The sequence below is a fragment of the Sturnus vulgaris genome, chromosome 9 (genome assembly GCF_052056855.1).
Source record: "Sturnus vulgaris isolate bStuVul1 chromosome 9, bStuVul1.hap1, whole genome shotgun sequence".
In the NCBI taxonomy this organism is placed as follows: domain Eukaryota; kingdom Metazoa; phylum Chordata; class Aves; order Passeriformes; family Sturnidae; genus Sturnus; species Sturnus vulgaris.
This window is the reverse complement of record NC_142251.1, coordinates 24,693,024-24,717,344: the sequence shown is the minus strand read 5'-3', so window position 1 is coordinate 24,717,344 and position 24,321 is coordinate 24,693,024. Positions and strand designations below refer to the sequence as shown.

The 24,321-nt window shown below is 41.4% G+C and overlaps 1 protein-coding gene across 4 annotated transcripts; it reads right to left on the bottom strand.

Annotated features, from left to right (window-relative positions):
• Positions 1-90: 90 nt before the first annotated feature.
• SWT1 (SWT1 RNA endoribonuclease homolog) lies at positions 91-24,286 on the bottom strand. 4 transcript variants are annotated; one of them, XR_015805509.1, is made up of 19 exons: positions 24,197-24,285; positions 23,245-23,319; positions 21,517-21,575; positions 20,107-20,845; positions 19,050-19,121; positions 18,854-18,910; positions 18,124-18,253; positions 17,894-17,995; positions 16,198-16,386; positions 15,757-15,850; positions 14,473-14,609; positions 13,644-13,792; positions 12,272-12,410; positions 11,303-11,448; positions 9,967-10,123; positions 8,937-9,065; positions 2,768-2,834; positions 2,051-2,115; positions 91-929 (listed from the first exon to the last, which is right to left on the bottom strand). XR_015805509.1 is itself a non-coding variant. In XM_014886734.2 (19 exons), the coding sequence occupies exons 2-19, from the start codon at positions 23,308-23,310 to the stop codon at positions 824-826; spliced, it is 2,613 nt and encodes an 870-aa protein (XP_014742220.2). In that variant the 5' UTR covers positions 23,311-23,319; positions 24,197-24,284; the 3' UTR covers positions 91-823. The 4 variants fall into 4 exon arrangements, 3 of the variants coding, with proteins under 3 accessions (XP_014742220.2, XP_014742218.2, XP_014742222.2); XM_014886734.2 differs by having other exon boundaries at positions 10,009-10,175; positions 24,197-24,284; XM_014886732.2 differs by having other exon boundaries at positions 9,967-10,175; positions 24,197-24,281.
• Positions 24,287-24,321: the final 35 nt, after the last annotated feature.

Here is a 24,321-nt window from a genome sequence, read left to right as displayed (position 1 = left end):
CCACCGACTTCAACAGGAATTCCACCCCAGTCCCTGGCATGGAGCCTGGGCAGAACTGTGCTGCATTTGCATCCACAGGTACTGGCAGAGTAGAGAATTAACCACTGTTTAATGTAACAATAAATTACATTTTTACAATCAAGAATTTACAAATATATCCAAAAGTTAATATCAAAATAGACACTTCAGGACTTTGCCAGTCAGCTGATCTCTGTACAAATACATACAAGAAGAGGTAGTGTTAAAGGCCTTAGAAAATGGCTTTTGGAAAGTTTCATGTACTTAAAGCAGTTCTAGAAAGCAACCAACAGTACAGCCAGAGAGGGATGTCACCTGGAGAGCAGGGACTACCAGGCCCACCTTCCAGGAGGATGTGGCAAGAGCAGGGTAAGAAGTTTCCCCAAGAGCACTGCTAGCAGATTTCCAATAGCTACTTCCTGACCTCCGAGTCCCAGATGACACAACAGATTCCTTTCTCTCACATGTGACTTGTGAAGTACCAGTAAAACAAACAGGGCTTTTCCTATACAACTCAGCTCCTCCCAGGAGTGCTGGATCCTCACAGCACAGCTGCTGCATCCCAAACCAGCCCTGCTTCTCCTGGGTATCCATGGCTCTCCACCCTCACTCAAGACAACATGCTAATAGGGAATAGAATTCTCAGCAGAAATCCCGACATTTAATGTCCACGTGGAACTGTGTTTTCCCTTCAACTCCAAGCCAAACCAGCACCTTTGAGAAGAAAAGCCGGCAGGTTTTTGGCTCCTCGAGCACTTCCCTCTCCTCCCCCTGAGGAGGTGGAGCTCATGCGGCTGAGCCCGAGTCAGAGCCAGCCCCGGCTCTCGGCCTCCCTGTGGATGGATGCCTGGCACTGCTCCAGCATCTGCTCCAGCTGTGCCAGCTGGCAGCAGCCCACTTCCAGCCTCTCCCTGGGAGACAGAACAGAAAGGTTAGCAGGACACAGCACAACAGGAATCTTTACAAATACTCCTTACATTTTCAAGGACGTTTACATCAAACTCGGGCGCTATTAATTTTGTACTGCAAAAGCAGTGACTTTTGCACTAGAGCTGCGAAATCTGAGGATTTCATATGAGCTCCTTATAATAGCCAGCCCACAGCTGCCACAGGCAGGGCTCCTGTTCCCTTCGAGGGCAGGTAAAGTGGAACAATTGGCAGGAGAGGTCACTGACATCCACCTTCTGGAGAGACTGATTCTTTCTCAAAAGTCCATTTAAAAGCTGCTCCTCAACAAAGGAAGAAAACCCCAATCACTGAGTTTCCCAAGCACAGCCTGAGGGCTGCCAGGGCAGTCTCCAAAGTACTTTACTCTGCTGAACAAAGATTTCCACACACTGTTTTCTTTATGCCTCTATCAATACAGGTCTAGAGCCATCAACCTGTGGGAGTGAAGCTTTTAAACTGCTTTTTATTCCTGATACAAATATAGAATATCTCCCTCTTCGAGTAACTGCCCCCTGATCTTGCAATCTGATACTGAACTTCACAGAAGGTTCAAGGATGCAGAATCAATCCAGGCAAAGGGAAGCTTTTTAGAGTCATTCACCCTCCAGCCTTTCACTCAGCTGATCCTGGCCAGGGACAGCTCATTCATATTCACACAACAGCACAAACCAGCTACCTGTCCTTTATTAGCCAGCTCAGAATTATTAAAAATCCACAATCACATTTTAGAAACCTCCCTGAGCCTGGATTCACAAAACCTTCACAAACTGACACAAATTCATACAGAAATGAGCCAGAAACCACTGGCAGAGGAAGAGGGATCAACACCTCACCTCCAACAGCTTAAAATCATCATGTAGGCACTGATGCCTTATCTCCAATTTAATTTCTGTCCTCTCCTGCTCTGTGTTAATTGGGCATTAAAATTAAAAAGGTAATTTTAAAAATTCCCCATTTATTTTCCCTACACTGTTCCTACAAAGGGGGATTTTTATTGATCCAGATGATTCCTGTCATGGTACCTTGGTTAATACAGGTGAAAAAGCTGCCTCAACCCCCCCGATGGGGGCAGTAACTGACTCACCTGTACAGCTCCTGTGAAACACACTCATACAGCTCCTCAGCACTGAATTTCAGACTGTTATTGATCTAAAACAAAGAAGAAATAATATAGTCAATTATCAAGTAGCACATGTTTGCTACAATTATACATATATAGGAATAGCAGATACAGCTCATGTATTCCCTAACAGGCTCTCAAGTTGAAACAGTCCATTAAAAAAGTCATCCTGTATCTTGTAATAAAATCTAGTATTATGAATTCCAGCTCCATTTTCTAACCACTTCTGCATAAATCTAAAAGACCTTCAATAATTCTTCCTCCCCTCTTTATTTACATATATACATAGATATATGTGTAACTCAAATGAAATAAGCTCTGACTTGCATCAATTCCAAAAACATATGTGAAGGCCCAAACCCCAAATATATTTCCTTGCATAGCAGAGCACTGCAGGCCTGAAATATGTAACATATTAAACAGACATATTCTACTAAAAACATTCATTTCAAGACTTTTTACTCTTAACAAGAAGTCATTCACACCAAGTGAGTGCTCAGCAAATCACAGAAATAACTCAAATATCTGTTGAAATCCTACCAAAATCTATCTTTATGTTCAACAACTAATAAATAAGAGCAAAGAATGAAAATTATTAATGGAAATACAGTGATGAGACATTACCTCAGAGGTACTTAAAATAAAAGCTGTATGTGAAGTGATCAAGCACCAATGTCATACCTCATGTCTTCTGAGGAAGCTATACAGGGTCCAAATATCTTGGAAACTGCTGGTTGGGGTCAAAATTCTGAAAAAGAAAAATTTGGGGAGACTTTCAAGCAAGTAGAAAAGGAGTCTATGAAAGAGTTAAAAGAAGTCAGAAATCTTCAAGGGAAAAAAATTACTTGAACAAAAAGGAAATCATGAACTTTGAAGAATTTTCCCTTCCACTACTCTAACAGAATTAAAGAGCTTATTATTTCTGTGAGGACTTTTCTGGAGGCTTTTTCTAATTAAAAATTCCCTCCATGTTTTTGTGAGCCATTCCTGTATGAGGAGGGAGGAAACCCAGCACTAATTGGAAGCCCTTTGGTGCTCACCAGTGAGGCCCATGGGCTCATGCAGAACCCCAGCAAAGCTTCCCAGGATACACAACATTCCCAGCCCAGCTTTAACTCATTCCCTCCAGGTTCCCACGTGCAGCCCAAATACTGCAACTCACTTCCATTTTTTGCTACTTCTAATAACCACCAATTCCCACCCAATACTGCCAAGGGCCAATGGGATGTGGCAGCTGAAGAGAGATGGCTTTAATGAAGCACCTTGATGGACACCCTTTTCCACAAGGCTCTGAACCTGATCCAATAAAGAAGTTGGTTTTTAACAAAATTAATTACCCCCATCTATTTGGGCAGTTACAATTCAGTTCCACCTCAGTGTAACTTCATTTGCATTTACCAGGAAAAGAAGAACCCTCATAAATGCTGCAAAATGTACCATAAAATCAACATTTAAATACAAGTAACACCTTATATATACTAAGAAATACTGATAAAATTGTGATTTTTAAGTCTTAAATAGTTAAATCATAATTAAGATAATGACTGGACTTGGAAAAAGACAAAAATCTTTTGGGGAAAGCTCTATTTACTTTCCCATGGGAAAGTGCCCAAATTCTCCTCTTGCAAGCTGTAAGCTTCATTTATAAATGAATTAATTAGGAATTGAAAAAAAAACAGGAAAGTAACAGAATAAGCTTAAAACTCCAAGTTAAAGGATCCTATGTTTGAAGCAGGCTGGAAGATCATGACACAGCACAGGATTTATTGTAACTGGAGTGTCTGCTGCTCTTTCTCACCATCTTTCATAGGAATTATCACCAAAAATTAGTCACACATTCTTTCCCCCCCTTCCTAAGAAGCAGTACCCAAAATGTTTGCCTTAAACCTGCCAACTATGAGTCAGGAAGGGAACCAACTGGCTGTTCTGCCTAAAAACACCTCACAGCCTTCCCGGGGCACCTCAGCGACAATTGGCTTTGACAGTGGAAAAGCCCGGCAGGGAAAAGCTGCCAGCAACCCTCCATGGAAACGCTGAGAATCCTGGGAGCTGGAACTGCCCAGCAGCTCCCATTCCCCCAGCAGCTCCCATTCCCCCAGCAGCTCCCATTCCCACCCAGCAGCTCCCATTCCCACCCAGCAGCTCCCATTCCCACCCAGCAGCTCCCATTCCCCAGCAGCTCCAGCCTATCCAGCCCTGCCTCTCACACCCAGCACCTTCATCAGCAGGAGTGGAGCATCCCAAGCCTGGGAGAGGCTGACTCCTCATGGAATCATTCCCTCCAATCCAGGGATGGCTGCTGCTATCAGCCTGGATGCACAAGTGGACATGACATAAAAGCTAAGGTGTTACAAATAACCTCATCCCAAGGCCATCACAAAATGCTGGGGAAAAATCTGTCCATCCCCATTCTTCCTGCTGTGCCAAGGACATACATGGATAAGTGATGGAGCTGCTGGTGGAAAACCTGGCCATGGGAGCTCTCCAGAGGAAGGATGGAGAGAACACACTCAAGTGTATCCCTGCAAAACCTCAGGTGCATGGACAAACACACTGTGCCTCCAGCTCTTTGGGGAAAAAAACCCGAATTGTGTAATTAATCATCCAAGTAACTTAATGTTAAATCCTGTCCCTCATTTTATGGCCTTTGCTTGGACGATGCCAATGGTTTCTGGGTTTGTACTGTGGAATGAGAAGTCAGACTTTTGGCTCCAAGTTTTACAGGCAGCTCCAAATAAAAGAGATTTGTTGTTTTGAGGGGAGAGTCCTCACTCCACACAGAGCTCTGGGAAGCTGCTGAGGGAAGAGCCTGCACCATAACTTCCCCCACAGATTCCCAACAGGTCAGCATTTATGAAACAGCCTGGCGCTGTCTGCAGCTCAATAGGGGCTGCAATACCAGCTCCAGTCTGGGAATACATTCTTCTGTACAAAACTGACACATTCCTGCCTACAGAGCAACGATTTCTCAGCACCACTGCTCCCTACTGCTTTCAGTCACTGCATGTTCCTTTCTTTCATCACCTACAGCCACCACCCTGTGCTATGGAAAATGGACATTTTAAGAGAAGGCATACACTGGGAAATCTGGACCTGTCTGTATGAGCATTGACTCTGCCTCCATTACTTCATTTAATCAAGTTGCCCTCATTTCCATGGAAGATTTTCAGTGATAAAACGTCTGCCTCAACTACAGGACTATGTCTCTGTGTCTAGAGAACTTCCCCTAAATCAGCAATTTTACCACCCCGTGTTTGAAACCTTTTGGCTTCTCAGAGTGCTCTAAAGGCACCACGGCTGAGCAGCTGCCCAGCACCTCTGCCCTGCCCCTGGGGAGTGCTGCCCACTTCCAGCTCTACTGGAGCTTTATTTCTTACAGTTGTCATTAAAATTGGCACAACAGAACATTTCAATTTGGGCCTGGCAGCAGAGAAGGCCGCAGGTAAGTTCAGTTTCAGGTTTCAATTAAATGCATAAAACCATGAAGATCAAACAAGTAGTGATTGGAATGTCTGATACTTTCTCAACAGGGAGCTAATCTCCATTTTACTTCCAGAAAGAGACTTGTGTGCAGGGCAAGATTAAAGGCAGAGCTCTCATCTAGAGACTTTATTGGGATTTTATGGCAGAAATTATTAACTGCCACAGGAGCCTAAGGGAATGAAGACAATTCTCTAATGAGACACCAAGGAAAAGAAACCTCAATTCCTCCACTGACCAGCTGAGAAAATAAAGAGGACACAGTTTCTCTACATCTGTGAAATTCTGTACTAAAACTAGTAAAACTGCAGAATTGTTTTTAATTTATTTAAATTCAGTGATCAGTTCTGATATAGTAAGATTCTCCTGCACTACTGAAATCGTTAGAAATTACACTTTTAATTTACAAATGTTTATTCAGCCCTTGACTAAACCACATTTTTCCAAACCCATTGGAGTGTGAGAGAAATTCTATTTAGATAAAATATTAGAAAAGCAGAATCCAGACTCCTTATGCAGTCAGTAACAGACCAATATTTTTACAGGTGACAGCATATTAGTATAAATATTTAGGAGGCCTTGTATCTAAGTGTATATGCTATAAGCTGTGAGTGATTTTAAAACTGGCATATGAACAAAAAAATTCTTTTTTAGCCAACAGATGAAAAGAAAAAATCCAACTTGAAATAAGTGTATCAATTCACCAAAGACCGAATTTTCTTTCTTTTCTAAGAACAAGGATTTCTTATCTAAAAGAAACTTGGCAGGAAACATGAAGACAATGTCCAGTTCCCTAGGGCTGCATATAAAAGCTTGCAATCACAAGTTCTATTCAGCTGGGAGCAAATATAAGCTAATCCAAACCCCTATTTTAAAGAGTTAATGTAAGAGACCTTAAATAAGGTGCCCCAATTAACTGGTTCCAAGTAATACCCAACTCAAATACTAATATAAAATACCAGTGAGAACACTCACAAATCCTCAATCCAAAATTATTTAAAATCATGTAATGGTTTCACAATTTTACTGGATGCTTAAATTTCAGAAGTTTCATACCATTTGTTCATTACCAATAGTAAAGGTATATAGTTAAAATATGCTAACTGTACTGATTATTCTTAATTTCAGAGCTGAAGGCTGTCATTGCTGGCACACAGAATTGTGCAATACAAACACCACTCAGCTACCAATGCTGTTAGAGGAAGAAACCAAGATAAAATAAAAAACCTGCACAGTGTCACAAAGCTTACCAGAATAGGGTAATGTGCCAAAAGCTGTTCCTGACACATCTTCCATGAAACAAGTTTTGTTTTTTTTCCCCTTTTCTGTATCTGTATTTGTCATTAACATGTCCTGGCCATCAAGCCTGAATAGCTGGGGTAGTGCCACTGGTGTAGTATTTTTTTTATGATTAAGGGTTTCACTGGATTTATCTCAAAAAGCATCATCATGTTTTTCTAATTGTTTTTAACAATCTGAAAAATCTAAACTTTTAATGCAGTTGAACTTTCAATATAATTTACAAACTTCCACAAGATATTTTTTCTCTTCTTTGTTCTGGACAGCAAGAGCCAGAAGGTACCACAGAGTCAACTGTATTTTATTACTAAAAGTTGTGTTAGCTCCAAATATTCAAGCCAGAACTTTCTCACTATTTTTTCTCCAGTGCCTCCTTTTCTGCAATCATGTCATTAGATTAAGTCACTGAGAGGCACTTTTTCAAAAATCAAGAAAAATAAATACACTGCAAGGTCAGTTTTAGAGCAAAATGAAAGTGAAGTGTCTCTGCCCATGGCAGGGGATGGAACAAGATGAGCTTTAAGGTCCCTTCCAACCCCAACCATTCTGACTCTACGAAAACTTCTGAATTTTTGCTTTAATACTCTGTAATATTCATAAAAATGCAATGAGACATTAACATGGTTCTCTGGAAAAGCTCCTCAGAACTCTCCAACTCCCTTAAATCCCTCCACTCAAGGCCAATGCAGTGCATGTTTGGGGCAAATTCTCTCCATTTCTTGCTCCACGATGCCACCTACTGCAAATTTGCACGTCTGAGCAGGCACTTCCAAAGTGTCCAGGAAAACTACTCCATTCCAACAATCAACCTGTGTACTTGAGGAGTTTTTATTTTCACAGAGCTCTCCCACACAAAGAAAACCAACAGTTCCCAATGAAACATCTCTGCAACACAAAAAGAACTACCCTGAATATTCCATATTCCCATTTAATCCCATCCACCACATCTATAAACAGATACCCCAGGATCTGTTGCAAAAACGTAAGCATTGGAATGAAGAGATCAAAGTTTAGCAGTAACCTGCTTTATTGAAACAATTTCCTTAGAGGGAAAAGACCCACCAGCAATAAAGTGAATCCATCAGCACTCAGCTGCTCAAGCTCATGTTTCTACCCATATTTTTCTGCTTCTAATTTTATATATTTTGATTATTTATGTTTGAAAGAGAGAATGTAATTCTTTGAATGAGTTATATTTCACTGCTATGAAAAAAGGACTAAGCCAAGACGACACAGGAGATTCCTTATTCTTCCTGAAACTTCCAATTTTTGTACTGTAAAACAAAGGGCAGAGGGCTGGGGCACCCCTGCCAGAGGGCAGGCTTAGACAGGATACTGGGAAGGAATTGTTCCCTGTGAGGGTGGAGAGGCCCTGGCACAGGGTGCCCAGAGAAGCTGTGGCTGCCCCTGGATCCCTGGAAGTGTCCAAGGCCAGGCTGGATGGGGCTTGGAGTAACCTGGGACAGTGGAAGGTGTTCCTTGCCCATGGCAGGGGTGGCACTGGATGGGATGTAAGGTCCCTCCCAACTCAAAAAACCATGCTGGGATTCTGTGGCTCTGTAAAGACAGAGGGAATATTATCCTGCCTAAAGAAAGAATGCAGCTGATTGTCGTTGTTACGGCTGTCATGAAGAACACTCGAACTTAGAACAGCAAAGCCCCAAAACTTTATATCCTTCACTCTATTGGAGCTTTGCCCCTATCTGAGTGGGCCTCACATTTGAAACACAAATGCCCTGAATTATTCAAAGTTCCTGCCATCAGAACTGATGTATTAATCATAATCATTGATCATTAACAGCTTCAGTTACACCTGGCAGAGGTGACACTGGTCAAACACTGGAAAACAAATCCCAGACACAGAAGGCAATTTCCAACAAGAGATCTCCATGTCTGCAATACTTTCATGATCTTTTGCTACCAATGGTTCAAGGCAGCCCTGACAGTAGGATTTTTACTGCAAATCATGTCACCAAGCACATGAATAAAGCGTGGTTTGGTGCTGAAATATTTCAAACTTTTGTGGCTTCAGGAGCCCGTCACACATTTTGTGCCCAGCTGCAGTGCTCACCTGCCAATGCCCTCACGGATGTCCTTCACTGCTGCCAACAGCTTCTGCAGCCCCAAAAAAGCCTCCTCAAACGAGGCCTTGGCAGCCATGGTCACTGCACTGGGGTCCAGCTTCTGGAATAGCTCAATACTGAAATTCAAAAGAAATAAAGAGACAGAAAAGCAGTTAATAAAAAAAGCTCGGAATTCAGAGAAACCCAGCGTCCGTTTTGTGCTTGTATTTTGTTTATTAAAACAGAAAGGTCAAATATAAATCCCACTATCTAAAACAGTCTCAGAATAAATGGCAATGCAGAAATGGAGTTATCACTGCTGATTAGGTGAGTCCTTACAGACCACCAGAAATGGAGTCCCTTTGGCTGGCTCACAGCCCCTCCTTGGAAAAGATTCTAGACTAAGACAACAAAAAGAAAACACAGTGCCTATTTGGATTTTATCAAAAGATATGGCATCACAGGGAGTTTACATCAGATTTTTTTAAAATAACCAAAATAAAAGCAATGGTAAAAGATCTAGAAGGAAGAGAAGGTAATTTCCTGCAATTCTGAGTTTACATGAGAAAGGAAATTCAATAGATTCTGCATTCAGAACGTGAAGAATTTTGCTCAACAACAAAATGTTTTCTATTTTAAATTGATTTTCAAGATTTTAAAATAGGATATAGAATTTGGCATAAGCCAGTAGACCTCCATTGGGTTTGGAAAGAAAATAACCGCAAGAAAATTAAGATCTCAGATGCTACTTTATAGATAAACACAAGATTTTTGTGGATGTCTCACACTTGTGGAGTTTCCAACTTTATTTTCCAGGGCAACTCATTTCAGCTGCTGCATAGAAAAAGAGTAGCAGACTGACTTAAAAATTCACATGCTCCCAACTTTGGTGTGACAGGTTGTGTGATTTTTTTTAAATTTTTTTTGGGGGTCAATTTAGATTAATTATGGAGTAAAAAAGCACAGTTTCTAAAATGTGCTTGTTTGAAAGTTATCTAAGGTTATGCGTTAGCTCTGAGCCCCTTGAGCAAGCTGTACCTGTACAAGTTCATGGTGTTCCAAACACCTTCCAGGACTGACCAGATTTCCTGGTGTCTGTTTTCCTGAGTCACATGAAAGCTGGGATGTAGCTCTTTTTCCTCAGTGCTTTGCAGATTGGGCATCGTGGCTTCCATTTTTTCACACGCAGCATTTTCTGAAAGAACCATGATGTCTTCTGATAAATCCTGCTCACTCTCTGACCTCACCTTATAAAACAGTTCAGCAAACAAATAATCAATGTATTTGGTTCCTAACTTCAGAAAACCAGAATCTACACACTTCTACAGATTTTTTTAAGGCAATACTCAATGAATTAAGGCTGAACTCTGAGTCACCTTGGTTACAGTCTCTGCATCCAAAGCCTCTCTCAATGATTTGGGCTGGAAGGAATCTTAAAGCCCATTCAGTTCCACCCCCTGGCATGGGCAGGGACACCTTCCACTGTCCCAGCTTGCTCCAAGCTCTGTCCAGTCTGGCCTTGGACACTGCCAGGGATCCAAGGGCAGTCACAGCTACTTTGGGCACCCTGTGCCAGGGCCTCACCATCCTGACAGGGAGAAATTTCCTTCCCTGACAAGCTTTCAGACAGAGCCTGATTCTCATGACAGCAGAACTGCAGTTTCAGGGCTGACTGCATCACACAGAGGTCCCTGCACAGGTGATTCCTCACCTTCTTTCTTTCCCCTTCTGCCTTTTCCAAAGACACCAATAACTCTTTACAGCTGTTCTGACCTATCTTCTTTCTCATAAATCCAAATATTTCATCTATACCCATGACTCCAGTTTTTAAGCCATTACACACAGAACTGACTGTAACTATAAACCAAAATAATTGGAATTTCCTCCACAGCAACTCAGAGTTGAGCTGGGAGTGAAGATCAACTTCCGAGAACACAAAAGGTGTCAAGATAACCCCCAGCAACCATCATAATCCACGTGATACAAGGGAACCCCTTCTTCAGCTACAAAGACAGTGAAAGCTGAAATAACATACTTAAGAACAGCAGTCTGGGACACATGTCAGAAGGAGAAACAGCAAGTTTAATTTCCAAGACCCATCAGAGAGAAATGCAATAGAAAAGTAAGACAAAATAATGATTTTAAGTAACCCTTCCAATACTAACACATTTGTATTAGAGAAAAAAAAAGTATCAGCAGATATTCACTGCATGAAAATAAAAGTTGGGGTTTCTTCATTTAGAAAATACCCCAGCAACATTTCCTGGAGCAATCAGTGGAAATGATGGGAATAATCAAGAAATCTAAACCAGGTTTGGAACGTGGAACAACTTGAGGATGGGGTGAGGTGAACAAATACCAAAGTTGCCCTTACCTGCCCAAAGGTCTCACACAGTTTTGTCACTTCAGCATAAGCCTGGGGCAGGACACCGTTGTAGTCTGACCTGCAGCTGAAAGCATGGAGCAATTTTTTGGATTCCTGGAGCAAGACATGCACTGTTGAGGAGTCTAATGGTTTATCTGATGTTTAGACATTAATATAAGAGGGAGAAAAAAAATAAGTTAGGATTTAACAATCTTGGCAGGCAAATTTAATATTCAAATACCTAGATTAACAGAAGCCCATGAAAAGCCAAGGAAAATAGTTCAGAAGCATCAGGTACAACAATCTCAGAGAAACAAGAGTGAGACTGCTCACTCCTTAAGCAAGTCTTCCAAATTTATCCTGGGATCTTGCATGAGGATCAACTGGCATATCTAAAATAATTCTGCAGAACAGCAATATCACAAAGAGCTAGAACCAAGGAAATCACAGAATATCCTGAGTGGGAAGAGACCCACCAGGATCATGGAGTCCAAACCCTGGCCATGCACAGACACCCCAACACTCCCACCCTGTGCATCCCTGGGAGCGTTGTCCAAACACTCCTGGAGCTCTGGCAGCCTTGGGGCTGTGCCCATTCCCTGGGGAGCCTGGGCAGTGCCCTCCACCCTCTGGGGGAGTTCACCAGGTCTGTCTGTCAAAATCAAATGCTCAAAGACATCCTTAAACAAATGGAAGGTTTTGGTTTTGTTTTTTTTTTTTTGGTTGACTTCTTTTTAAAACAAACCTCCCTGCCCTCACATACCACATTAAATATCCTTTGTTCCTCCATAATTTTTTGGCAAATGCAGATCATTTGGTCACATGTAACATGGGGGCAAAGGAGGGAAAAGGATTATTTGATTTTTAAAAATAATTCAGAGACTTTGGTGACTACTAATACACAGTCAGTTCTATAACTCAAACCTGAACAGGGAGGCTTTTTACAAGTTTACAATTAGCTTTCTCAGGGACTGTTACCTGCATAAAGGTGTTTAGAAAGACATTCAATGGTTGAAAGTAAACTCCTTGGCACCACATAACCAAAAACAGCCATCCAGTGTTTTTTGTAACATTTCAGCAGGTTTGCTAAGGTCCACGGTGGCTTCAGATACAAGATCTGGAAGAGAATATGTTATAAATTCAAAACCTGATTTTAATTTAGACATATTCCTATATGTTCTACAACTGCTCTGTTCTTCAAGAATGTGATGATTTGTGACTGCTCAGGGAGAATTTCAGTGATTCCTCAGAACTAAGACCATGTCCAGATTTAAACAAATGAATCTATTAATAAAGATTTGATTCAGCAGCACCATGGGTTAAACAGTGATGCTCATTCAGAAGCAATACACAATCAGTCTCATGATTTGTGGTTCCCCATTCCTCAAAAACTCTTAATACTTTTGATTCATCTCAAAACTGATCTAATGAGTTACTTGTGCACAAAAGCCAACAGTAAGAAGAACAAAAAGAGCAACAGTAAATATGCCTTTGATTTTCCAGTACTGTTACAAAGTAAAAATAAACACTGTGACTATTTATACATGAAGTAAAACGTGTACTGAACAAAAATTGAGATTTCACTACTATCAAGTGTTTGAAGAGATGTTAAAAGAAATTAACCAAGTGAATAGAGAAGTGATTAAAAGCTTAGCAGCTAATCAGAGCAACTTGGGAAACAACAGTCATCCCACGATTTTGGGGGATTTTTAAAGCCAGAGGCTTATCTGCATTAATTTTAAATTTTTAACAACCCCCCACCAGCTATAAAATGGAATCTGAAGTAAAGCATGGACGATCTGAAAGTGCCTTGTACATGGGTATTTATCTTCTGCAAACAGTACTTTTCCAAGCATGTTTAGAGGTTCTCATTAGTACCCTTGTCATTCTGTATCTGCACTGGAATCAATTTAGCTGTGAACAGTTTTATCCACATCTGCTCTGGTGGGGAAGAAATGCCTACAACAAATTCCCCAATATTCTACAGAACATGATGGAATTATTTCTTGCAGGATGTATTTATAGTGCAGGAATTTACTTGACCAGAAAAGCTGAAATAGAATTTTAATGCCACTAATAAAAAGAATTCTGAAACTTCACACTGAGAAACCAGCAATTCTGTCACTGTGCCATTAAAATACTGCACATGTTGCACACTAGTGGTCAAACAGGATAATCTTGCTATAAAATGAAATATTAGAAGTGGGCACTGAGCTGTGTCAGTGATATCATGGACCTGGATGACTTGGGTTTGGCTTGGCACAGATAATAATAGCAATAAAATATCAGTGACATTCAAACCTCTAAATCATCCAAATATCAAGCAAGATGATATGATGTAAGAAATCACCTCCATCCACAGGTTTCCAAATGCAAGTTTCATTTCAGTCTCCAAAATACAAGACAAAGCTTCTCCTAAGTTCCTTTCAAGGTCTGGAAGCACAATTGGGAATTGTCCAGTAAAACCAGCACTGTGTCTTGTCTTCCCAAATTCTGTATCTGTCAAACCAATGGCACAAAAGGTATTTATTGAAACTGGGTTTATATCTAATTCATGTTGATGGTACATGAAGAACTTGTCCCCATAAATAAAGACAGACTGCACTTTAGTTTACAAAGGAGATGCACTACACCCACTACACCTAATTAAGTTTCAAGTATTTCTAGTTATACCCACTTGTACTGTGCATATTTTTAATTAAGAGCTACTAACCAAGAAGGTTAATTTCCCCAGAGTATTACTCATTAGTGATCTTACTCCACGTTTCTTTTTTCCTTAAATAACTTAGATCATAAACAGCCAGCAGGGTTATCAGCAAGCACAAGAGGATCACTTCTGAGCTCTGCAAGCTGTACCTGTATCTTTGGAAAAATGAAAAAACTTCCTTCAGCCCCAAAAAGTTCAGGGCACCTTTTAAATTATTCTAAACACAGGAAATCAATGCAGTGTTTTTCTCACCTAAATTAAAAATACATTGCAATTGAATTTCCTAGAACTCTGAGACAGATGGCTTAATTAACACCTTGAACTTCCAGAAAACCTTTGAAAAAATCTTCCCTGAAAATGAAACATTCCTAAAGATTCAAGCATAGGAAAACTGAAGGTGTAATACCAACTGTTCTTCCCCTACCCCACTAATTTTTACACATGCACAAACCAGCATATTCCACAGACTCACCCTGCTTTGACTGCTGCAGCTCCTCTGAGCTCTGGGGCCTGTTTGCACTCACATTCTGCAGAGCAGTGATCAGATCAGCTTTGCAGAATGCCTTGACCTCACTCACAATGGCTTTATTACACAAATTTTTATCATCCCTAGAAAAGAATTACTTGATTTCAAAAAAGGAATAAAAGAAGCACACTGAAAAAAATCTGTATTTGGAGAATTTAATTTGCAAACCATTATATAGACAAAGTTCTTTCTCAAGCAATTAGAAGCAGTTCAAAAAATTAAACTGGAAAATTAAGTTAAAATTAGAAACATACTGAAAAGTGTTTCAGGGTCTAAGTTTAAGAAAACAATAGCTGCAATTACTACAGCAGTGATGCTTAGTTGCTATGATCTCAGAAAGCAAACCAGGCAATAATTCTAAGACAGTACTATCTTATATGATGGCTACAGTTAATTCTCCTTGTTGAGATCCTTTTTAACTATTCTGCTGGCCAAATCATTATCCCAAATCCCACTCTGAGGTTCTGCTCTAGTACTTTCTAAAAATTCCCACTGCTTATCTTGGTAGAGGATAAAGGGATTTTTGGATGAAAAGTAGTTCTGAAGTCACCACCTGTTTTGATCAGTGAAACCTAAAATCACCATCACTACCCTATGAATACTGTGACTGAAACAGCATTTTCAGCAGCCACTGTGTCAACTTGCACAACCCAAATGGTGCCCAGATTTTTAACCCCACTCACTGAACTGTGCAGGAACTGGTTCTAGCCAAGACCAGGGCAAGTAGAGCCAAGGAATATTGGTCCTTCAAGGTAGCTTCACCTGCTCATATCAAATTCAGAATCAATGCCCAGAGGTCAGCTGTTATCCTCACAAACAGGAACAGCAGCAAATCCATGCCCTGCTTCTCTCTAAGATTAACCTCTTGTCACTTCTGCTCACCTGGCTGAGAACAGAGATAGTCTCTAACTGGATCTCAATCCTTAATTCATGTATTTTTTTCTATTTTGTAACTTCAGTAATATTTTTTATGAGAAACCAGAATAAAATCTGAGAAACCTATGCTTTAACAAGTTTTAAAATTGAATATTGAGTAAGCTGCATTCTATTTCAAGCCTCAAGCTCACGAAGGTGATTCTATCTCCAATTGTAGTGATTTATTATATCCTTCTACTCTAGCTTTTAAGAGGGTGATTGCCCTTCCAAGAGCTTACTTCAGAAACTGCTCTTTCTTTCAGCCCTGATTTGAAAGCAGTGTGGCAGGAGATCTAAAGGCACCCAGGAACTCACGTGCAGAGGATGACAAGAGCTTGTGGGAAGAGCTTCTGGTACTGCAGGCAGCACTGCAGGACACGGTCATCGTTGTTCTCGTCGCTCAGCCCATCTGCAAAGGCAGTGCACAAAGCTGAAGGATGTGGGCACAGCTCAGCCTCACAAACACCTCAGTGCACTCACGGTGCTCTTTGTACATTTAACACTCCCCACACAAGAACACAAGTGTAAGGTGAAAGTGAGAAACAACTGGTAAAACAATAGACAGTGAAGACATTTGCATGCCACAGGCTTAGACACGCTCTGAAGGCTGCTGTAAGAAATCAGCTCATTTTAATTAGCAAACAGCAGAGCGAAGAAGTCTCCATTAAAATCAGATTTGTAAGGCTGCCACTAGGTAAAGTGCAAGGATAAAATGTGAATGTGAATCCAGCATAAATGAATTGCAAATGTATTTACACATTTTTTGAGAAGCCAGCTGCATGGATTGCCCCCACAGTTTGCAATCTTGGTTCTTGAGACACTTGTAGATGAACTGCACTGCAGGGATAGCTTTGTCCCGAACATGCTGCAACATTTTCCCCTTCTTCAAGTTGTCCAGCTCTTGCAGGACGACCCAGGGAATTATTAATGCAAGTCTGTCAACTCCTGGAAGGAAAAAAACCACCACCAATAAACAAAGGTTTTTGCAGGAGCAACAGTACTACAGAGAACTTTCAATTTAAGCATCATATTTATGCAAGTTCACACCTTTTTGCCAATAGTTTCCATAGTCCTTGCTCGAGAGAATCTAGCATTTGAAAAAGGGCTGAAAAAGCTGACTTCCCTCTTTCTAACCTAACCTCAATCTGGCACTACACTGATTACATAGAAAAGTGACAATACTAGGCAAACAAAAGGGAGACACAATTTTATTCAGCAGAATACTTTGAAAACAGTATGACACACATTTGCAGCAATTATCTTGGCACACACCTGCTGTAAGATGTTGCAGCAAGGTGAACAGCAGCTGGAGTACCAGGCTGCACACACCTGAGTGACCACAGCTGTCACTATGCCAAAACAAGCAGCAAGGGCTTGTGTTCATTGCCAACCAGCATTCCTAAACCAGGAACAGGAAGTGTGGATACTGGACCATGGTTTTATTTGTAGGTAAATATGGGCTGAACTTTAAAGCTTTTATATGAAATATAGAGTAAATCAAAAGTTTAATAACTGTTCTGTTGGTCCCCCCATGACAAATACTTACGTCAACCATTTTCTTTCTCATTCACATGATGAGAACAGAATTTTGAAAAAAATGCATTAATAACCATCTGCTTGCAATAAATAAGCCAGGAATCAGCAGTCTTCTCAACATAGTGGATCTGGTGCAGAAACCAGAAACTGATGTTGCAATATTCTAAAAAAGCATCTCAGTATACATAAGACAACAGCATTCCTAACCTGGGAGAAGAAATACAGCCTGACACACTCCTGAAAATGACTCAGGCCCTAAGGAAAGGTATTTCCCAGGTGGCTGGAATAAGAATATTCATTAGGTGAAAGCATCAAAGCACCCTAAGCATTCTGACAGATTCCAGATATGCCTACCAAGAACTGACACACACGATGCTAATCCTGCAAACATTAAATAACCAACAGCTTTCCAGCATATTAGAGGCAGATATTAAAGTCAGAGTCTGCATTCCAAATTTCTGAGAAATTGCTCTGTTCCACCACCTTTACCAGGACAGCAACAAAGCACTGACTGACTGCTCCACATTTTTGAATTGTTTTATATTTCTAGAAAAAGAAATGCTAAAAGGAGACTAGAAAACAGAGTTACCACTAGTAAGAGGTTAAATGCCTAAATTATGTTCTTAGAAAGGGTTAAGACTTATTTACTGCTAAGAATTCAAGCATATTCCTGGGAATATCTGCCATGATTCTCTGCAGGTACATGGGCTATAAGCACAGTAGGTTCTGCTTCCTCAGCTGACGTTTCCCTAGGATGAAGTTTGGGTTCACAGAACCAGGCTCTCAAGGGTCCCTTCTGCCTCTGCAGATTCTCCTTTTTAAGGAGCCCAGGGCTTGGTTTCATTCAGGTAGCCTGAAACTCTTATAACATCTGTTTTTCTTACAGTGTCTTACTCATCAGAACATATTTACATACCTGGTATATCCTCAGATTTCAGGGATCTCACAAACTCAAGGTGACTAATCATTATATTTGTGTCAATCACCACTAGGATGTTCAGACCAGAACTAAAAGCCCCTAGGGGAAAAGAGGAGAAAAAAGAGAAAACAGCAGAAATAATGAGTTGTGTGCTCTCTGCTCAGACCATCCATAACTGTAATTACTTGTTGCAATTAGAGAGCAAAGCAGATCCAATCATGACATACCAGCAGAAACATTTAAATCCTGTTCTGGAAGATCTATCTCCATGCTTGTAAGTTCTCCACAGGTCTGTATTACAGACAAGGCCATCCTCTTCTCCACACGAGCAATGTGCAAGTCTTCAACTATCTGCATCTACAGTGAGAAAACGTGCATGTGTGCAATCCACTGGAAGGAATCACTTCATAACGATTCCCTAAAATGATACTTCTGCATTAAAGCTGTTAAAATTGCCTCAAAATTATGTTTGAAAAATTTTAAGTCAGTACAGGAAATGTAAATCCATGAGAACTTCTGCATATGCTCCACTAAAGACATCCAAAATATGGCCTAGAAAGATTTATGACCTTTCTACATGGTATTCAAAAACTTTGCTATATTTTTTTTCTACACAAACTGCAAGCTTCCTAACAGGCACTTCTTAAAAAACATGCCTCTCCTCCAACTAAAAAGTTAAAAGGATGAAAAATGAGATAGCTGGAGTATGTGAACATCTATGAAGGCCTTTTTGTTGCACATGGTAACAGAAAGACACTCTGTATCTCATGAAGTTCCTGATTAGCAGCACTTCAGCAAGTTTGCTTAGTTTTTTAAATAAATGCTCCACATTTAAGTGTAGATCATGACTCAACAATATCAAATACTAGAAAAGGTCATGGAATTGTCCAGTTACACCACCTCGATGCCCTTGGTCTTTAAGACAACACAGAAGTGTTAAATGAAAGTATTACCAACCTCTTGGTCTGTTTCTGCGCTCTGACTGTCTTGAAGGGGTGGAAAGTCTTCAGAATTCTGTAGGGAGAATTAAAAACACCACAAACACAGACCTTACCAACGTCACAAAATATCAAGGAATACTGAGGTACAAGGGATGCCCATGCCAGGACTTCTGGAATACAGCACTACAGTGTTAAACAAGTCCCTCACTCACCTTGGGGACAGGCACAGGCTTTCTGACCTCACCTCCCTGGTAGGAGTCAGACGTGCACGGGACCTCAACATTCTAGAAACAAGCAGAACAGAAGAACAACACAGGTCTTAGAAGGCTTTTTAGAGAACACTGAGTATTCCCAGGTGAATAGAGAACATAAACTTCTAGTTATGAGCATCTATACTATCATTTTAATAGGGCTTAGCTGCATGGCTTTCTTTTAAATAAATAACAGTGGATTAGACAGCAAATTCCATGTAAACATTAACCCGCTCACTTTGTTTTACATTGAAGGTGCTTGACCAGGCTGCCCAGAGAGTTTATGGAGTCCCTGTCCTTTGTCCTGGGCAACCAGCTCTGGCTGAGCCTGCTTGAGCAAGTGGGCTGGACTGGATGACCTCTAGAGGTGCCTTCCAACCTCAAGGAACTCCCCAGCTTTGCATGTAATAACTCTTGGCATACACACAAAATGCTCACATTACCATAACACAAACTGGAATCTCCAAAGATGCTGGGCATTGACACCAGAACAGCAGCAAAAAAAACCCCTGCTCAAGATCCAGCTTGTGTTTGGCTCTGCACCTCAACCTGAGCTTAGAAACAAACCCATCACAGATAAAAGGGAAGTTCTGCAGCACACACACCAATTTAGTCCCACATCCACTCCAAGCTTTCCTGGCACCACTCCGCTAGCTCTTTCTGGCAGCAAGTTTCCATTGGTTCAGTTTATTCATTCAAAAATGAAATAAAAAAAACAAAATACCAGCTGATTTATACCTAAACTGAAGTATTCCACACCTCCAGCAGCAAAGCAAAGCCGTGGAAGCATCTGTGCAGACACAGTCCCAACATACAAGACCTTTACTCTTCTGGTCTGTTTAACATTTAGCTGAGGAACATGGAAACAACGTTTACATTGGGATCAGAAAAATCCACCTAGTTAGCTATGAAACCTGGCTGGATTCTGTAAGAAGACAGTCTGCTCATATAAATCTGTCTGCCATTAAGAAACCATCCTGAAACATCTACATAATACAAAGAACAGGGCTCTCATTACCTGCTTAAAACACAATGCTGTGGCTTCCAAGTCTCCCCCTTTAGTTCCTGAGCGCTCAGGAGCTTTAGGAGAATCTGTGCCGTGTTTCTTGCGCTTCCGAGACTCCCATCGTGGCGGAGTCTCAGATGAGGAGTGTGACGATCTGTGTTTACTCGTGTACCTCTTTTTCACAGCAAAGTCCTTATATTCTTCTTCCTCCTCTTCTTCCCAGAAGCTAGATAATGCACTTGGCTCCTTATTTGCAGACCTATCACTATGCCCAGTCCTTGCAGAGCTGTCAGGTGGCTTTTTGGGAATTCTGACATCTTCACTACGTTTTTTTAAGCCCTCTGCCTTTTTATGTGGTATCTCGTGCACAGAAGACTTAAACTTTTCTATCATAGCTTGTTCTGCTTTTAGCTTGAGTTTACAGAGTTCAGCTTTCTCTCTCTTTTTCTTCAGTGCCTTGTCCCTCTGAAGTTCAAAGCTGTGCCAGAGCCTTTTTCCTTCTATTCCATCAAAGCGACTTCTTTCCTTGCTGGCAGCCACCACATCAGGAGTGCGGGTGGTTTTGCCATGTTTGATTTCTTTGGCTTTAAATTGGATCACTATTTTCTTCTGCTTTTCAGTTTGAATTGAAGAACCATCCGGGGTTTTGCTTCTCTTTGGAGATTTTTCCTGGGATCTTCCATCCGCACTGTGAAAAGCACAAGACTTGTGGTGTCGCTTCTTCTCTTGCCCATCTTTCTCGTGTTTGGATCTACAGAAACATAATAAAGAAAGTAATGTTATGTTTTGGCTCAGAGAATGGAAAAGAGCAACAAAAAAAGCACCTGCATTTGACTGAGACAGAGCTAAGCATTTATGAGCACCATAGTCTTAAATACGAACTTCAAAATAGTTTGATATGGCACTTTTTGGATTTACCTTTCCCCACTTACAGCCATTTTGGCTTTAAGAAAATAGAGAAAAAGCTTTTTCTGCATTCACTGTTGGTTTGAGAGATACCTTACACAGCTGAGCTCCTTCTTATCACACAGGTAAGTTTTAATAGCAGTTCACTGATAAAGGAGGTATGTCACCTAAATGGTCACCTTGGTCACACAGTGCCAAAACACACACAGCTTTCAAACTGTTCATCCTGCACTGACTGGGGAACTTGAAAAAGGAACAACAGAGGGGAATACAACACCATTCTATGGAAATAATGAATTATATGAAAAATTATTAGGAAACTTTCTTATAAGAGCAGAGAAAATTCTCAGTAATTATATTTACTATACACTAGGTTTAAAATATTCAAAGGAAGACTGGTTAAAACACCATATTTTATTTGATGAATAGGTTGAAAAAATCTTCAGTTCAGCATTAAGTGGTCTGTGATTGTTACATTTTTAAGTAGTTCTATTTAATGACAGACTGAGAATTTACCTCTGAAGTTCTGTTTCTCCTTTCACAGTGTGCTTGTAAGATCTTGTGTCTTCAGAGTTCTGAAGGTAAAAAAAAATCAGGGGCTTACAGAGGAAACTGTAGTTAAAAAAAACCTTCATAAGATAACATCAAAACTGGGTGGTTTGGCTGCTTAGAGAGACACTATCAAAGGATGCCAAGGATGTGCATGCAAAAATAAGGGTGCAAATGGTTTAGCAGCACTTAATGATTTAATCATGGAGCTCTTTAATGTTTACAATGTGATTCAACACGGCCCACTACAACAGTGACAACTACAGATCTGAGTAACATTGCTACCATGATCAATTCACAGGCACTCAGATAAAACCATGTGTCCCACATGTAGTTTTTATACACTTCTGGGATATATAACTCAGTTTTCCCAAAACCTCAGCAGGGTGTAGGAAGTTACAGCAGCGAACAGTAACACATGGATTATTTTGGATAAGGAAGCTCCAGACGGTTCATCCCTTCACAAATAATTCACTCCTTCAATAAGTGGGGAGCGTTGACTCAGTGAGGCCATTAGGTCACTGCTGCAGCAATTTCTGCTACCTAGGGAGGCCTTAGCTGGTTTAATTCCACACTAGAGAGCACTTAATGCAAAATCAAAGGCTTGCAGAAACCAGGGGAGTCCTAAATTAAAGGCAGTTCTGACAACTTCTGCCTGTGGTTGGTTCTGGAGCTGCAGGACCAACACCAGCAATGCAACAGAAAAAGCAGAATGACAGACAATTCCAAAGGCTCCTCCTGGGGTCACATGCACCCTCCTGCTGTCTCCACCAGCTGGAAAGAAGTGAAGGGACTTCCTTGGGGTAGGTGGAGCTCATGATGCTGCTGGGACAACTTCTGGTGATAATAAACCCATTTCCAGCTGCTCAGTTATTAATTTCTAATTTATAAACATTTGACTTTGAACAACATTTTCTCTATGATCAGAAAGCTTCCAACATGAATAATTAAGTTTATAAGGCCATAATCATGCTCATTTATTAACACTTGCAAAAAATTTTTGAGAAGACAGGTAAAAGCTCTCTTGCTTTATACACACTCCATGCAAAATCCAATGGGAAAAAAATCCAGCAAATTTAAGGGTGGATATATTAAACTACTAATTTATCAACTATGTATTGCACTTCTTGCACTTGTCAGAAGTAGACACAAACAGTAAAAAAATAATAAGAAGCTACACACAAGTAAGACCAGAAAGATGACAACTCCTGTAGCACCTGCATTTTACAAGTGATTCAGTGAAACCTGACTTACTAGATACAAGTATGTGCTAGAACATGCTGAGAATGTTGGTCATTAATTTATGTCTCAGTGGCTAGAAGAAAATATTTGAGAGTCACTCATCAAAATGCTGCGAAGTACAACATGTGGTTAATCAGAAAATTAGGATGTGTGTTCCAAGGTACAGAACAGTCCAAGAAAACAGCAGCACTTTTAGTACCACTATTAAACCCAACTTTCCTCAAACAGAAAGATGCACTAAAATAAAAAAGTCCTTTATTTTCTGATACCCACACTACTCACAGCCTCTGAAGAAAAATACATTTATCTGCCCAACTCAACCATCCTGCTGTTCTTTATGATCCTGTTTTTAAATTGGATTCATCTTTCTACCACGAGGCTGCTAAACAATTCATGTTCTCTCGAATGTAGGAGTTTGAATTAAGGTAATAAAAGTAATATTTCTGCTCCTACTCTGTCATCCTGGCCATCCAAAGAGACTTCCTTTCCAGCTAGTTTCTTCAGCTTCTTTTTAGACATCTTCAAATCCTATGAAAAAAAGCAGGTTGTCTTTATTACTTGTGTCAAGTTTTTAGGTCCAGATGAGATAAAAATAAGGTTTAACTGCATAGAGAAAAATACTTTAATAGTGTTCTTTTGCTTTCTCATTACAGAGCCACAGCAGATCTCAACAGGGTTAATTATTCACATCTGAGGGAATGGTAGAGCAGAAAGGGCAGCGATTCCATCTCCCCAGAGACACCTATTTTGTACCAGGAAATAAAGAGGAACTAGCATCCTTTAACACTCAGTCGTATAACCAAGTTTTAAAACCATCGGACATTGGCAGGGGCTGCCCAGGGAGGTGTTGGAGTTGCCATCCCTGGAGGTGTCCAAGGAACGATTGGACGTGGCACTCAGAGCTCCGGGCTGGTGACACGCTGGGGATCGGGCACAGCTTGGACTCGTTGGGCGTGGAGCGCTGTTCCAAGCCAGCTGAAGCTGTGACTCTGTAAGGCAGTCCCGGCTGTGTGACAGTCGCCTTCGGCCCCTCCCGAGGATGGAGGAATTACAGTGACATCCCGCAGCAGCCCCGCCACCCTCCACACAAACAGCGCACAGCAAGAGGAAGTTCGGGGGAGCTGTGGAAAGCTTCACCCGGGGTCCCGGCGAGCCGACTGACAGATGCCAGGCCCGAGCAGGGGAGCCCGGCACCGGCTCCGCTCTGAGGCGCGGGCAGCACCGGGCTCTGAAGGAGCCTCTCCACGGGAGGCTGAGGGGCGGCAGCCTCCTGCCTCACTCCCTGCGACGGGAAATCCCCGGAGGCCCGTAAGGCACCCGGGGCGCTGCCAACACAGCTCCTATTCCTTTCCCTTCCTTACGTCCATTTCCCTTCCCTCCCCCGCCGCCTCACAGGACGCCTCACCCCGCTCGGCCGTTCCCCGGCGGGCCCCGCGGCGGCTGTCAGGGCCGGGCGGGCGGCTCGGGCCGTGCCCGGCACAGCTGCCCCGGGCCCGCGCGGCTCCTCCCCCGCCGCAGTGCGCGCCGGGC

Excerpts from the sequence above, each read along its gene's own strand:
- SWT1 (XM_014886732.2), bottom strand. The coding sequence starts at position 23,310 with ATGTCTAAAAAGAAGCTGAAGAAACTAGCTGGAAAGGAAGTCTCTTTG. Across the intron at positions 21,576-23,244 it reads TGGATGGCCAGGATGACAGA|AACTCTGAAGACACAAGATC; the intron begins GTAGGAGCAGAA and ends TTTTACCTTCAG. Across the intron at positions 19,122-20,106 it reads CAGCATTGTGTTTTAAGCAG|AATGTTGAGGTCCCGTGCAC; the intron begins GTAATGAGAGCC and ends GCTTGTTTCTAG.